We start from the raw sequence: 15,520 nt of genomic DNA on the forward strand, positions 1-15,520 counted from the left end.
AATTTGTATAGTCTTTATCATGAGTGAACTGTGTCTAATTGTGGAATAAAATGGCCGATTCAATACAGAACAGGACAATACAGAAAACAAAAATTATCTGGTATTATTAAGGACAGTATTAAGAACAAATAAGTGCTAAGGAGTCATAGTGCAAGGGGTTAAACGTCCATCTTTGACTTTAAACGAACTATTATTTGAGGCAAGAATAAAATTATTTTCTTGACTACTTCGATCACCTAAAATGAAAACAATAATCACATATAAAATTCATTAACGTTTCCAAAAATGAAATACCCATTCGACGAACAAGTGAATCACCTAAAAAGCCCTAATCCTCGTATCACGGTAAATCGTGGTGATCAGTTTCGCGGGTGTATAATAAAGACAAGCCGAGCGTTATTACATCCGCGGAGGTGAGCCAGCGAACCGATCGACCGGCGGAATTCAATTTGCCGGGAGTTCGACTGGTTCCGGCGCTTTGTCTCGTCTAATTATGCAGCGATTACGTTTACGTAATTTATCGCGGTCCGAGGGCGGTCGGCCGCGCGCAGCCCCTCCGTAGCCGGCGCGGCGCGTCGCGTCGGCCGCAAAGGAGCGTGAACGGTGCCGCGATCGCGGAATAAGTTGCGCCCGGTTTAATGACGCGATCGTCGGAAAAGCAAACCGACCTTGCCCGTTCGTTCCGAGCTGGTCGCGAACGGGAAAAAAGCGGAACGAGAGCCGCACGAGCGGGTACAGGGGAGGGGGAGGATCGAGAAAATAGGAGGACAGTATCCGAAGGAATTACGAGAAGCGTACACGGTCGAGGGGACCGGGATGCCCCGAGGGACCATTACTCGGCGTAGCATCCGCGATGAAATGGTAATGCGAACGGCACCGGTTTCTAATCGTCTGTAAAAGAGACCGTGCCGACTCGCCACGGTAAATTGTTTCGCGAACCAGTCGAAAGAGTCGGACGAGCCAGATATTACGTCCGAAGACGAAGGGAGCCGGTCGCGGAGAATGAATCCGTGTGGGGTGGGGGAGCCAAACGATAACGACCGCTCCCCGCTGGAAACAATTCGCCAGGAGCAATGTTCCGTAAAGCGGGGAAGAAGTTCTAGTTGCCGCGACAGAAATAGTGGCCCATTACGGTCCTCGTGGCCTGCCCGGGTCCCTCCGACTCGAGAGGGTGTCGACGAGATTCTCTACCGTGCCCCAAGAGCACCATCACGATTTCGGATGCCGGGAACAGCGGAGGGAGTTCCAGGGGGGTTGACGGAATCATAAATACAGAGTTTCACAGAAACGCGACATTTTTTAATTACGTTATAACTTTATTTATAACTTTAACATTCTTTTCTATCTCTCGACAGAGTTTTATTTCTTACGTTCTGCTATTTAATTATGATAAAAGCGCATCTTAAATTTTCGTTAGAGACTCAAATCAAAAAGTTTGAAAAATGAGAATTCTTTTCTGTTATTCCAAGTATACAAAAGCAAAATTTTAGTACAAATTCTAGCCTGTTAATCCAAGTTTTAAAAAGCGTCCAAACTTTGTCGGCTACTGTACTTGCCAGCAACCCCGAGCAAATTCGTCGAATTGAAATCAAACTCGCTCCGCGGCCGTGAAATTTTGTAGAAACAAATCAACAAATTTCGCGTTTCTATTTACGCGTTCCACGCGCTTTAATTCAGCGTCGCTCCGCACGCGACTGCGGAAAGTGTTAAGGCAGGAACCGCGTATTCGTTTACCGGCTATCGATGCCCGACGCGCGCCCCGCAGATAACCATAATTCCCAAAACGTTTTTTCGAACGCGAATAACCGAACGCGTGAAATATGAAATTTCGTCGGGCGGCCGAGTCCCGCGCGGAGCGGCAATTCATTCGAAAAAACAGTGCCGGCCTCGTCGCGATGAAAAAGCAAAAGCAAACCCGGAAACGAGAAAATCTCCGCGTTCACAAAATTCCGGGACGCGGAGAGGCGCGCGCGCGCGCGCGCGCGGGTCCGGTCGCACAAAAAACCGGGCGCAATAGCGCTGCTAACGATCCCGGAAATTAAACCGGGCGGAGAGATCGTTGGGTACGTGCTTCCAGCCGGTCGGCGACGGTCACGGTTGTAGGTGGCCGATGGCGGCGGAATTTTCAAAGGGCCGCGAAGCGCTGCGCGAGCCGCGGGACCGTGGCGAGTCGGTGGCGCGCCGGTTCGAGCGGAGCGGAGAACAGAGCGGAGCGGAGAGAGCGTCGGTCGCGGGGATCGGTCGGTATTTCATTACACCGGGTCCCCGCCGAGAACGCTCGGAAAACGCGAAACAACGTGAAACAACCGGCCCGGAGGTTATACTCGGCCCACGGTAACATAGTTAGGCGAGAGTGCACAGCTCGAGATATTGCGCGCGGGCACTGTGCGAGAGTCGGTGCGCGAGTGGGGAAGGAAGGAGAACAGGGGTTGCGGATGGCTGGATGGCTGGCTGGATGGCTGGCTGGATGGACGAACGGTTGGATGGATGGTTGGATGGATGGCTGGATGGATGAATGGGAACAGGAGGAGAGGAGAAAATGGAGCGGGTGGGAGCGAGAAAGAGCAAGTGGGAAGGCAGAGGATGAGAGGAACAGGCTGAGGGGCGCGAAGGTTTAGAAGAGCCACCTAGAGGTGGATGGAACGAAAGCGGGGGAGGGGAAGAGTCGGAAGTACTCTCGTGTCAAGAGGAGATTCTGAGTGCTCTCCTGAGAGACGACCATGCACAGCGAGAGGGAGCCCGGAGAACGAGAGAGCGAGAGAGAGAGAAAGAGCGAGCCAAGCTCGAAGACGGGAACCAGAGCGAGACGCGTTTCGCGAAACGCGGAGGGTTGAGACGATGAGCGGGCGAGCGTGGGTGTGCTGCTCGCGCGAGGCTGTGTGCGTGCGCTATATAGAGACAGGAGAGTCACTTGAAGCCCTCGCGACTTTGTCAGCGCTACATGGAGCCTAAGTGCGAACGTTCTTGCACTCGTATGTCGTCCCAAGGAGAGGGAGAGGACGAGGACGCGCCGGAGCAGAAGTGGATCTTCGAGGTCAAGATCGAGGGTTCTGCGAGTTTCAGGCTTAAGCACGATCGTTTGCGTCACCGTCGTATAGCGGGCCCGGTTGAAATATCCTCGTTGCCTCGGCAAGCCGCGCGCTCCCTAACACCGTTCCTACCAATTTTCGCGGTGTTTCCCTCGCCGATCCTGCGTCTACGCCGTATCCCCGACCATCGGAAGCTTCTACGCTTCGCGACAGAGAAACAACGCGCTTTCGAATCGACGCGATTTTCGTTTAGTTAACGTTTGTATAAAATTTTACAAAAACACAGACGGAATGAAATAGAATCAGTTAAATGAAAATTGTCATCCACAATTGAGCGACGCGGCAGTCAAAGCGTGAACAGTATAATATAACATGCTTTGTAAGGATAAATTTTGATAATAATATAATTATGATTTTAGTGAGTTTTTAGAAAACATTTAAGTAACGTTTTACAACGATTCTACTGATTTTTATAATCATTCGACCGCGATGTTTTAAACCGATACAGTCCAATTACAATTACGTTCTTAATAGTAATCGTTCAGAGTTAAAAGGTCTTCGCAGCTGTTTGAAGTTCTAAAATGCAACAGCGTTCCCCCGTAAATCTATTCAACGTATTATCCCGCGTCGAGCATAAATATAAGCGATACGATGATATTAGCAGAATCGGAACGGAAATACCGGCGTATCAACATGTTTACCCGTTGTTTGACTACGCCGTATCGGAAGCGCTGAACGCGCTGTTTATTTGCGACGAATCGGACAGAGCCGCGCGCGCGCGAGCGAGCCCCGTCGCCGAACGGTCGCATGGGGATCTGGTTGCGACGACTTCCCATAGGCGGCCAGATAAGGCCGTAGAGAAAAACAAGCGGCCGGGTTACAGGAAACACGAGAGCGATCAAATGAGCAATACTTCTGCGAACAAGACCGTTGCTCCGTTCCGTTCCGTCCGTCCGTCCGTTCGATACGCGAAATATTCACGGACGCGGCGCTGATGCCGCGGAAAACACCGTGAGACACCGAGGTCAGCGACTTTTGCAAATTGAACCGTCGACGGTGACAGGTTGTGTCCGGCTACTGAGTACACACGCCGTTGCGACACCGACAATTTTCAGCGATTCCGTGCCGGTGTGTATTGCGACACTGTCACGCCGAATATCGTTGTTTCGACACACGTTTTCCGGTAATCCGTGTCGATCATTGTTTCGAAATTTTACAAACTTTTCTGTGCTCCGCTGCGACTTGTTGGTAACGATAGCCAACGGCGAACAGCTATTTCCGCGTTTATATCTAACACCGAGTCTGGAAAATATTTTTACATTCTAGTGGAAGCGATTATAAGGTATTCTAAAAGTGGAAGACAGCTGCGAATTTGTGTTTGCTATTTTTTAAGGACCGAGATGTCAGATTCGTTTTACGGTGTTTACATCAATTTCCTACGTTGCGTCAAGATGAATAAAGAATGGGGGTGAAAATAAAGAATGAGGGATGAATAAAGCATGGGGATGAATAAAGATACGCAAGAAACAAAAAAACTGTCTCTTTTAAAAGGGTTTAGACGAGTCCAGGATCGTTGCATATTTAAACGGGATTATATTAACCCCTTGCCGTACTTCAATTACGATTTCTAACAATAACCTGTTAAACAAGGATGTTATTTCGTCTGTTTAAGTCGAAATAAAATTCTGTCTTCTTGCCACTAATATCTAACCCTTTTAGTGCCGGAGGGCCGATATATCGGCTCGCGCAGCACTGGCGAAAAGTGCCTTATACTTATACCTTTCTTATTTATATAATTTCCAATGAATATAGAAAAATTGCCGTCATTGTTCCATTCTCAATTTCGTCCTTAATGCACTGCTTTTTGAATTATATAAATATTGCTTTTCGTTTGGTTTTTATGAGCCTTTCTCCAAATCCTAGCAAACTGTGAAATTTGGCTTTTTCGCCCGGCACTAAGAGGGTTAAGTGCTGAAGTAATTGCAAGCACGCTATAAATATTAATTTTATTTCTCCTCCAAGAAATTATTCGAATCGAAAATTATTCAATCATTGTAACTGCAAAGATAAAAGTACTCCAAGGGGTTAAATTAAGCGTCGATAATTTATTAAGAAATGTCGATTCAGTATACGGAGACATTCCGAAATCACTGTAGGTGGTGTTCGAAGATTGTCCGCGGATGGTAAACTGTACTTACCTCCGTTCGGCTTCAAATCATCCTGTTGACCCCGATGAAGATCCGGCTTGGTCAACATCGGTAAAGGGTGGGTAGCCGCGCCACCAGCGGTGGCGGCCGCACTCGGCGGTATCCCTAATCCAAGAAGGGCTGCGGAGGCCGAGGAGGGGAGGCCGGGTCCAGGGAGAGCCGGTATACCTGGATGCGGCCCTATCGCGGCACCCGGTGGAAGCTGCGGCGCGTGCATTTGCTGAAGCAGCCTAGGCAGGTCTGCTGGCCTTTGTTGCTGCAACGAACCGTGAGAATTGAATTTTAGTATTACACGTCGTTCTCTCGGTACGTGTACGAACGCGTATAATCGCGTCTACATTAGCCTCGTCGTTCGTCTTTAATCATGATGTTGTAAGTGTTTAATGCGTTAACCTTGGGCTAATGGCTGAGCCGATGAACACGTGCGAAATTCTTTCGCAAATAATGACGAACTAACAGTAGCGTTAATGCATGCCGCGATGGTTTTTATGTAGCAACTGACACAGCGTGGAAAATAACGCGTGAAAGGAACAATGTCTTTCGTTGAATATTTCTCTAGACATTTGTGAACAATTTACGGATGTAAGAACGATATTACTGATATTTGTTGTACAGATAGTTTAAATATTTCACGTTGACTTTAGATCTTTATCTCGAGGAATTATTCAGATTTAATGACAAAGGTAATTTAATTAAGTTAAAGTTCTTAGAATGCCAAATGTAAATTTCCATTGTTATAGATCATCGCGTAAAACATGGAATAACAAAAATATTTATTACAATTCGCTGAAAGTTTCCATCCAGCGGCAATAAAATAAAATTTGTTTCGCAGCCTATTCGATTTCCCACGATATCTACGATACAAATTGGAACGAAACAAAGAGTTGCGATATTATTTGGCCAGGAATTGTAATCTTTTATTTTGCGGAATAAAAAAAATCACGTAGATTATTGTGACAGGACAGGCGACCAGGATTCACTGGCGATCGCGAACGCCAATCCAGTAATCTAATCGTAATGCCGAGATATAACACGTCGTTCAGATAAGACTCGAAGGGGGAGATTGAATTGAAGAGCAGGTGACATCATTGACAACTGATGAAACGCGCCTCCGTTGACCGACTGGCTCTTATCGTAATCGTTGGATACACCCAGTCGGAAACCTGCTGATATCGAAAACACATCCGCTTATCGCTCACAAGGATCATTATCCAATCGACGCGCGCCGATTTCGAGGAATCTTCGTATTATAAGTAAATCACGCGAACGTATTTCACGTTCATAGTTCTTCGTCGATGGATATTTCTGTTCAATGATAAAATCGCGAGATGACCATGGACAAGCAAGTTAATTCTGGCTTCATTTTTGTGAAAGGTCGAATCAGTTCCCTATGTCAGCAATATCAATGATTTCGAATATCGAACAATTTTTAACGAATTTTTATGGTATAGTCAGTAGAGACTAGCGTATTTAAAAATGTTAGAAGACTGTGTTGACTTTGAATTATTTTTTTATGATGGTTTTTTGTTAAAGTTATTTATTATATTTATATTATTATATTATTGTAATTCTCCTTATGAACTCTCCTACGAATGACACAGAAAAATTTTGTTTTGGGGTGAAGAAGTACGATCATCTTTTTTAGGGGAGTCTTTTCTGAAGATTATTAAACCATTTATAAAGTACTTCTATTTCTATGTTATACTTTTAAAAGAACATTCTTTAATCGATTATTTATAAACATAGTGAATATTTAAATAGAAAATAAAAATGGTTCCTTCGAACATAACCTAAAAATCACTAATCAATTGTAAGATATATACATAACAAAATGACAACCCATTGAAAGGAAAAGAAATTTTGTATAACATTAATATATTGCCTTGAACCTTTCAGAAAACTTCGACAAATTTCTCACAAATATATTTTAAATAAAAGAGCTCATTAACATTCTCCAACAGCGGTCTAAAAATCCCGAAAGTTACCCCCCCCCCCCCCCCATTATCAGCCGAAACGGAGTGGCAAGCGACCGGTTAACGGTATCCGCGGCGCGACACAGAACTTTCCGCCCGATCATTTATTTCAACTATAACATCTGCTGGTGATTCGGCCTCCCGCCCGGGTAAAGCATACAAATCACGGGGTAAACTTCCGGGCGACGTTTAAATAAGCCCGGTCCCAGCATCCGGGGCTAAATCCGAAAGTACGAAACAAGTGGTGGGACTTGTGCGGCGTTCCTCTCGGTTCGCGCGAGAGGGGGGGAGGAGGTGGAGGAGGAGGAGGAGGACGAGGATAGGGTGGTAGGAAAAGTTTCGAGGAGGGAAGCCTTAAACGTGCACCCTCGCGCAGTCGGTACTTTGCTCGTTAGTTGGCCAGAGCCGAGGGTGTCGGTCGAGTTTCAGCTGCCAGACAAATTGTACGCCGGAGCGTTTTAACGCTCGGCGGATCGCGACGCGAGCACCGCCGGTCGGGAAAGAGAAACACACCGTGGGGTTTGGGGGGTTGGGGACGAGGAGAGAAACCGAGAAGAAGAAGAAGAAGAAGAAGGAGGAGGAGGGCGGTCGGAAAAGGCGGCGGAAAGACGAGAGAACGATAAGAAACGGAAGTTTCGCCGGAAGGCAGGGTTGAAAAGAGGAAGAGACCGAAGGAGCCAGCTACCCTCCGTGTACACTCGTTAAGGCCGGCCCCGAAATATTCCGCGAGTAGTATGCCGAGATAATTAAATGGTTTAACGATATAATAAGCTCGTGTTGGCCGACTGTCTCTACCAGCCGCGGAACACACACACAAACAAGGAACGTGTGCTCCCTCGCACGTACCAGGTGAAAACGCGCTCTCCTGCGCGGCGCGGAACGAGCGGGCGGAGGCGTCGGGCTGTGTTTCCCGAGGTTTCGGTGAACCCGGGAGAGCCGCCTAAGAACGTCTCTCCGACTGGTAACGATAATAATGCTCGCCTCGGTCTGACGTGTCGGCATTCGTGGCAACGATGCCGTTCCTCGATTATGCGCGCCGAGAAGATCATTTCCGGCCTTTGCGGGGAACGTCTGCTAATTATCGGGTCGAGTATAACTGGTTCTACACACAAAACCTGGGGTTGCTGATCAGTTGATCTGTACCGTTCCCAGAAATCGAGGCGACGACGTATCTCCGCGATCTACGGCGACGCGGAGATTAATACGCGACGAGTCGCCGTACAGTGTTTCACCGATTTATCGCGTCCCTCTTTGTCAATCTGCTATGTTCGGAGCTCGTTTCTGCTAAGTACGTGGCTGAAGCACTGTTTCTGTCAATTGTAAATATTTTGTTATCGTTCCAATGAATTTTGAAGGCATTTGTATCTAAAATATGTCTTAAACGTTTATTACTTCTTTTATACATCAAATTATTAAATTAATATTAGTTTACTCCACGTATCGGCTTGCTTAAATGAAAGTATTTTAGATCGCAATTGATGTGCTGTTTTATTTCGAGATTTGAAATATTTCTCTTTTATTCTTTCCACATCTTTTTGTACATTTTCTTCCGTTCAAAAATATTAACGTGGCACTAAAAATTATTCGATAATATTTTAGGAACACGTAATTGCATCAGTTCATGAAAATCAAACTGCAGAACTTTCTGCAAAATAATTGATATCAATTGCAAGATAATCCAACTAGACTTATAATCCAGCTGCTGCACACTTTCGCCATAAACGCATCAAACGCGCAGTCTAATTATAACAAGTCTTCTATACACGTTTTTCCAAAGAATATGTCAAACAATCGGAATACTAAATAACTAATCATTTATTTCAATACAGCTTCCATAAACTCGTAACACAACAATGGAAGAATCCTGTCATTCCAGAAGAATAGCAAATCAATCTGAATTAAAGAAAATTGCCCGCTTGCTATCGCCGGCGCGCCAGAAAACGATGCAAGATAATGGGAGAATTGAGAAGGGCGAGGGGATCGAATATGAGGTTCGTTTCACTTCGAAAAATTTGTCTACGCGGAGTGGAGGCTCTTTTGTGAGTACTGAGAAAGAGGAAGTCATTAAGGCCCCCCCACGTCTTCGCGCGAGCCTTCTTACGGCACCTGCATTCACTGGCAGGGCTTGTTCTCAGCAGTTTCCAACGGCATGGCTACTTGCTGACTCAACCAGCCGTGAAGATATCGCCGCTAAAAGATCCGAGGAGATCGTCTTAACCTTCTTCTATATCACATGTCGTTGACGCCTGAAAAGCGTCTTCTGCCGGCCGTTCGTGCAAGAGATTATGAACGTCAGCAACGTCGCGCCTCCCGTCGTCGCCGTCAACGCACGCAACTCTCCCCGTGATTTTCTAAATATAGCTCTCTCTCTCTCTTTCTCTCTCTCTCTCTCTGTCCGTGTTATCTGGCCGTCGAGCTGAGAAAATCGCTGAAAGACCAACGCGGATCATTTATCGCGACGAGGCGATTCCCCGCGACGATAAACCTTGGCATTCGGATCTCTGAACGAGCTGCACCGTCTCTCTTTCTCTCTCTCTCGGGAGACAGGATTATTCCGTCCGCAAATATGGCTCGAGAAACAGACCGATGTTCAAAGATCCGACGTTCGGCACGCGGATATACTTTTTACGCTGACTGTATGCCGATTTCTTCTTATCCGCGCGAATAAGTTATACTTTCGAGATAAAATGCGCAGTTCTGGCGTTGTTAATATCGCAACAATCGTCGTCAAGGGGTGAAAATTAATTGAAGAACATATGCAACAGCGAACGATTCTGCAGCGAAGTATTGAATAACGAAGTTAATTAATTACAGCGCAATGATTGGGAATACGCATCATCGATGTGTCTAAAATTAAATTTCAATTTTCATTGATTCACCGTGTTGCCAGATAATTTCAAAACGAAATATATAACAGTATATTTTTTTTTATATTACTCGTATGACGGATGTGCAGACCTTCTCTGTTTATTTCTTTTTAATTTTTGTTACAGAGTTGTGTCTGTGCATGTAAATAAAATTATTATCATCATTACTATTATAGAGTATAATTATCAGTGGATAATAGAATAGAAAGAAGTTAGTCGCTACAAATTTGTCAGTAAAAGTTTCGTCGCAAAAACTCTGTAGTCCATAAACATGTAGACAATAAATCTGTATACGAAATAGAAATGTGTCAAGTAAATAAAACTAAACTAAACTAAAATAAAACTATATTTCTTCCCTTGCACTTCTCTCAACGAACTTAGAAAACTGTAGAGAAATATTTAGAATTTCTGCCACTTGAACAACAAATGCGTCAAAAATCCGGCGCCTACGTAACGACGTTAATTAGACTTCAAGAGCGGAAAGCTCTCTCTCTCTCTCTCTCTCTCTCTCGCTCTCCAATTTCGTGAAGGTCTCGCGGCAAAATGACCGCGGCGCCGGTGCTTGACCCACGGAACGGCATCGCGGGTGTTAACAAACCACTGGAACGGACCCGAGCAAAATCGAGCGGGCTCCGTTCCGGGGGAGGCCTGTACGTGTTTTTCTTTCAATCCGCGCGGTAACTGAAAGGATTTAAGATCGCCTTAAGAGGAGGCCGGGTCGGAGGCAGGGAGGAGGGCCCGATGCTACGGGAGAGCGGTTTAAAGCGCGCGGAATCCAGGGATTCTGCTAAGGATTTGCCGCACGTAGCCCGACAACGCCGCGGATCCGTGGAAGTTTCTATGGTCGTGGGGGGGGATGTGGGCGCGGGAGAGGTTGAGGTGGAAGCGCCTAGGAGTCCACGGTCTGAGGAGGAAGGACGGGGAGAGGGTTGAACCGTTCGGGGATGGTCGGATGGAGGCGGAGGTGAGGTCGAAGGGAGTTGGGTAGCAGGAATGCTGATTAGTTGGTGCTCGTGCGCCGTAACACTATAACCTATCCGGCTTGGAAACCGGGAAGGAAGACTCGGGATAAGATTCAGCCGTGAGGGGAGGCTCGAGGAAAGGGGTTGCAGATCAGGGAGGCGAGTTGGCTGAACGTGATGGAAGGAGCAAGACGGAGAGAGGACGGGAGTAAGCGAGAGCGAGCGAGAAAGTAAGCGAGACTGCCACAGCGAGTGAGCGAGCGAGCGTGCGAGTGGGTGAGTGAGAGCGAGAGAAAGAGAGAGAGGGAGAGAGAGAGAGAGAGAGAGAGCCGGGGAGAGAAGCCGGCGGCTTAATAGGGAGGAAATTGAGTGCTCGAGCAATATTGAGGAGGATTCGGGATTCGCCAGGATCGTATCCATCCGTCCGCTTTCGGATTCCTCGGGCGTGCATCGGCTTCCTCCTACCACCGCGCAGGGATTCTCATTCGACGCGAATCCGTTTCACGCCAAGCTGAACGCGAATCAGCTTCGGTGGCCCTTCGGTGCTCGCGTAAATTTTCGTCGAAAAGGATTTGCGGCCGCGGGCCCTCTCCCCGTCCCGCGCGTCCGCCCGCAGAATTGAATTTTTCCTCGAGATAAAACCGACCCCGCCGCCGACGCCGCCGCCAACATTGCCGGGAATTTACGAACGTACGGTGCCCGCGGGAATCGGGAGAAGATGGTGTTCGCGGGCTCCCCGATCAACTCCGAAACCAGATACAAGGGATTCGGTTTATGCGCGGCTGTTGCCGTTGCATCCGCGGCTTTTTAGAAAATACGGCCGCGTCTTCTCACGTCGGATCGATCGCTGCGTAAGCTTCGCCGGTCTTGTTGAGAGTATGATTTAGTAGGGGATTAACCCCTAGACACTCGAAGACGTCTCGCAGACGTCGCGCGTTTCTGACGCCGTTATATACAACGACGCTAAATATTATTTAGTATTATTGGATAATATCGCGTTACGTCTGCTCAGCATTTGTACGATGTTCTTTTTGAATTATACTAGAAATTAACTATTTGGATTTGAATTTCATCGATGTCAAAGTGACACTATCATCATTTTTTCATACTGTAAAGTAATCTTGCAAAATATGTAAATACAAACGAAAGAATTAAAATACGTTTACGATATTAAATGTTATCGATGTCAAAATGACACTTGTTTCTGATCATCATCTTTTCATACTATAAATCCTGTAAAATACGTAGATACAAACGCTAAGTTTTTTATTTGACAGCAAATGCACTCTATGAAAATTAAATACACCGAATCGTAAATTAAAAATATTTTTCACAATAGGTGAATGATTCTAAAAACAAAAAAGATTCAATGAACTTTTCAGAAATATTTCAAAAGCAAAAACACGTAAAAACTGAACCATTCAATAAACTAAAAACCTTTTCAAGTATTATCGCCATTATCCATTATTCGATGAATATCTAACAAAGAGAAAAAAATATCTCGCGCAAAATCGATGGATGCTCGTTAATACGCTGATCATAATAAATTCATAAAGCGTCGATTCACCAGCTAGCGCGAGCGCGCGCGCGCGCGCACGCAACGGCAATCACGTTTGGCTCCGATCGGAATCCCTGATCTACGCGCTAATCTGCGGTCGAATTTGAGCGTCCCGGAAAATATGCAAAAGCGCGCGGGGGATCTGTTTTATTCACGAGTCGGCGGGAAAACGACGGGACCGGGGTGGGGGGGGGGGGGGGGGGGGGCGGTTTGTACGTCGTCGAAATTGTTCCTATTAGTTCCATCGACGCGAATATCGGCAACAAATTCCCCGGTGTAATCCCTTTTTCACAGAGCCGTTTCCAGCTGGTCGCAGCTCGTTCCAATCCCGATCGCTCTCGAGTTTAGAAATTTATCTAACCATCGTTTCGATAACTCCGCGCAATAAAGATAACAACCTGCCGGGGCAAAAAAAAAAATCGCACGGACGAGCGGACAGAGACACACGCGCGCGCGGCGCGCAAACGAGCGCGGCGGCGCATCGCTGCTGCCCCCCCCCTCCCCCCTCCTCCCCCTCGTATCTGCAAATCACTTCCGCGCCATATCGATTCACGGTGCGCGCGCGATACCGGAAATTGATTTCGCATTAGAAGGCGGGATAGTTCAATTTCGGTCGGCCGATCATCGGCAGCTAGTGGACAGAGAGAGAGAGAGAAATAGAGAGAGAGAGAGAGAGAGAGAGAAATAGAGAGAGATAGGAACACAAGCCGGTGGCCGACAAAGGGAGAGCAGATATTTCGCGCGGTTCCGACCGTTATTTGTTTTTCGTGACGGTGACTGCGTTTAATATTTAATTTACTGTTTAATGTTACTCCAATAATGTCCCCGGATAGTTTCGACGGTAAACACAAACGTCACGATCCGCGCGCGTTATATACGCCGCCGCGGCCTGTACACATACACCCACGCACACACGGACGAGACGCGCGCGTGTTCCCAATCAGAGTGAGAGAGAGAGAGAAAGAGAGAGAGAGAGAGAGTCCGTATTCGCTCGCGCGCGTGTGCGCGAGAGAGAGATAAAGGCCGCGTGTGCGTGCGAGCGAGGGAGAGTAATTTATCTTCCATTGGCGTGCACTCACCCCGATAATGGCGTTGAGTTCGGTCATGGTCACTTGTTTGGCTCTGTCAACAGCAGTGGCGACTTGTTGTTGATGTTCCTGGGAGAGAAACGGCAGGATCTGAGCAATTATAGCGTTTAACCTCTTCGCTATCTCTGTCTGAAAGCAGAAAGGAGAACGATCCTTATTAAACGGTAAATCGCTTTATGACCGATCGACGATCCGTGTACGCGTAATTGAACGGGGATAACGATTCACCAACCACCCCTCTTCCACCCCTCTTCCACCCGCCTTGCCACCGGGGGAGAGGCCGTCGCCCCTCGCCCCGCTTGGCGCATTCGAGGAGTATCATTTATCAAGCACGACGCGGCGACTCGCATCCAATATATGTCACTTAATTCAAGTTTTATTGAGACCACCACCCTCCACCCTCGCCACCCATCAATCTCACTCTCTCGATTACCCCGGCCGCCGAATCATCGACGGTCGGGCCGAATTCCAATTTCCACTTCTGCCGCGCGATGAACTGGTTAATGCGGATAATGATATAATAATATCGATGATCGGGTGTAGAACGCGATACTTGCCCGGAATTCGATGGGATCGGAGATTAACTAAGTTTTCCAGACGTTCGATTTTACGCGCGATCGGCGAAATCGCGATCGAAGGAAGGGGTTGCGTCTTCGAGAACTTTTGATGCTCATTCTCATAGTATCATATTATATTAATTAACACTTTCCGCGTTAATTACCTTTTTCGTTATTTACCTTGACTCTTCACTGTTGATATTTTATTAAATCACGATAGATTGTACGTAATTTTTTGTTATCGTGCATATAACAATTAAACAGATTTATCGCAACTCATTCTTGTGATCGTGATTAATTCTTCACTTCGAAATTTCTTTCTTTAGCGCATTAAATAAGCATGTAAGATTATGCCACGTGGCACGGGACGTGTCAAGATATTAGTAATTCCATTGATACACCGTCTTACTCACTATTTATTTATGCTTCGTCACATTTTAATTGCAAAATCCTTGTACGAACAATGAAACCGTGCGCAACCTCTATCCTCTAACAAATTCCTGAACGCTGAAGCTTTCAATTGAACGCAATAGTGAGTCTGAATATTTAAAATCGTCGAGAATATAAGTATAGCAAAAATGAATCGATGAAATACAAACGTGTGAAGATTCGAGCAGAATTTATAAATGGCCTTGCATTGTTCTTTAAATATTTGCGTTATTACGCGAGTGACCACATTGTTAAGTCCTCGTAGTTCACTTAGAAACATGTCATTTTGTTTAATAATGCGTAGTTTACTATTCTATTTCTTAATTTTTATTTATTACTTGTTATGTTCTGAGGGACGATGAAAAGTTTTTAAATAGAAAAGTTCTAATTTTAATAGAACTTCGCAATTAAATGAAACCTCGTTTCAAAAATATTTTAAAGTGATATATTTTCTTTCGTATAAAAATTCTTAATTTCTATTTTCTATTTATTAGGTTTCAAGGGACGATGAAAAATTCTGAAATACAAAAGTTCTAATTTTTCATATAAAAATTCTAGATAAAAAATAATTTTACGTACTGATTTAAACGAAATGTGAAACAGAACATTTTCAAAACCATTTCGCCTCCGAATAAATAATCGTCTCATAGAACAGCTTTTACGCAAAGATAGCACCACCGGAAGTGGGCGAGATCGGCCGCGAATAGATTGATACAGCTCGATAAATGTATTCTTCGATTAACAGAATATTCTAACAACGGCGCGGAATAGCTGCACCAGGTATCGTTCCTGAAAGCGGATTTATCGAGTCGTTAACACAAATTAACCCCAGCAAAGCGTCAGGCCCGGG

General features: G+C 46.0%; 1 protein-coding gene across 2 annotated transcripts in view; it reads right to left on the reverse strand.

Annotated features, from left to right (window-relative positions):
* Nucleotides 1-15,520, reverse strand: part of LOC144475498 (protein groucho) — a 170,741-nt gene that overhangs the window by 45,418 nt on the left and 109,803 nt on the right. For both annotated transcript variants that reach the window (XM_078191459.1, XM_078191468.1), the window contains 2 exons: nucleotides 13,676-13,813; nucleotides 5,228-5,492 (listed from right to left, as the gene is read on the reverse strand). In XM_078191459.1, the coding sequence (XP_078047585.1) occupies nucleotides 5,228-5,492; nucleotides 13,676-13,813 (403 nt within the window). The remainder of the gene's footprint in view (nucleotides 1-5,227; nucleotides 5,493-13,675; nucleotides 13,814-15,520) is intronic.

The sequence above is a fragment of the Augochlora pura genome, chromosome 2 (genome assembly GCF_028453695.1).
Source record: "Augochlora pura isolate Apur16 chromosome 2, APUR_v2.2.1, whole genome shotgun sequence".
Taxonomy (NCBI): Eukaryota; Metazoa; Arthropoda; class Insecta; order Hymenoptera; family Halictidae; genus Augochlora; species Augochlora pura.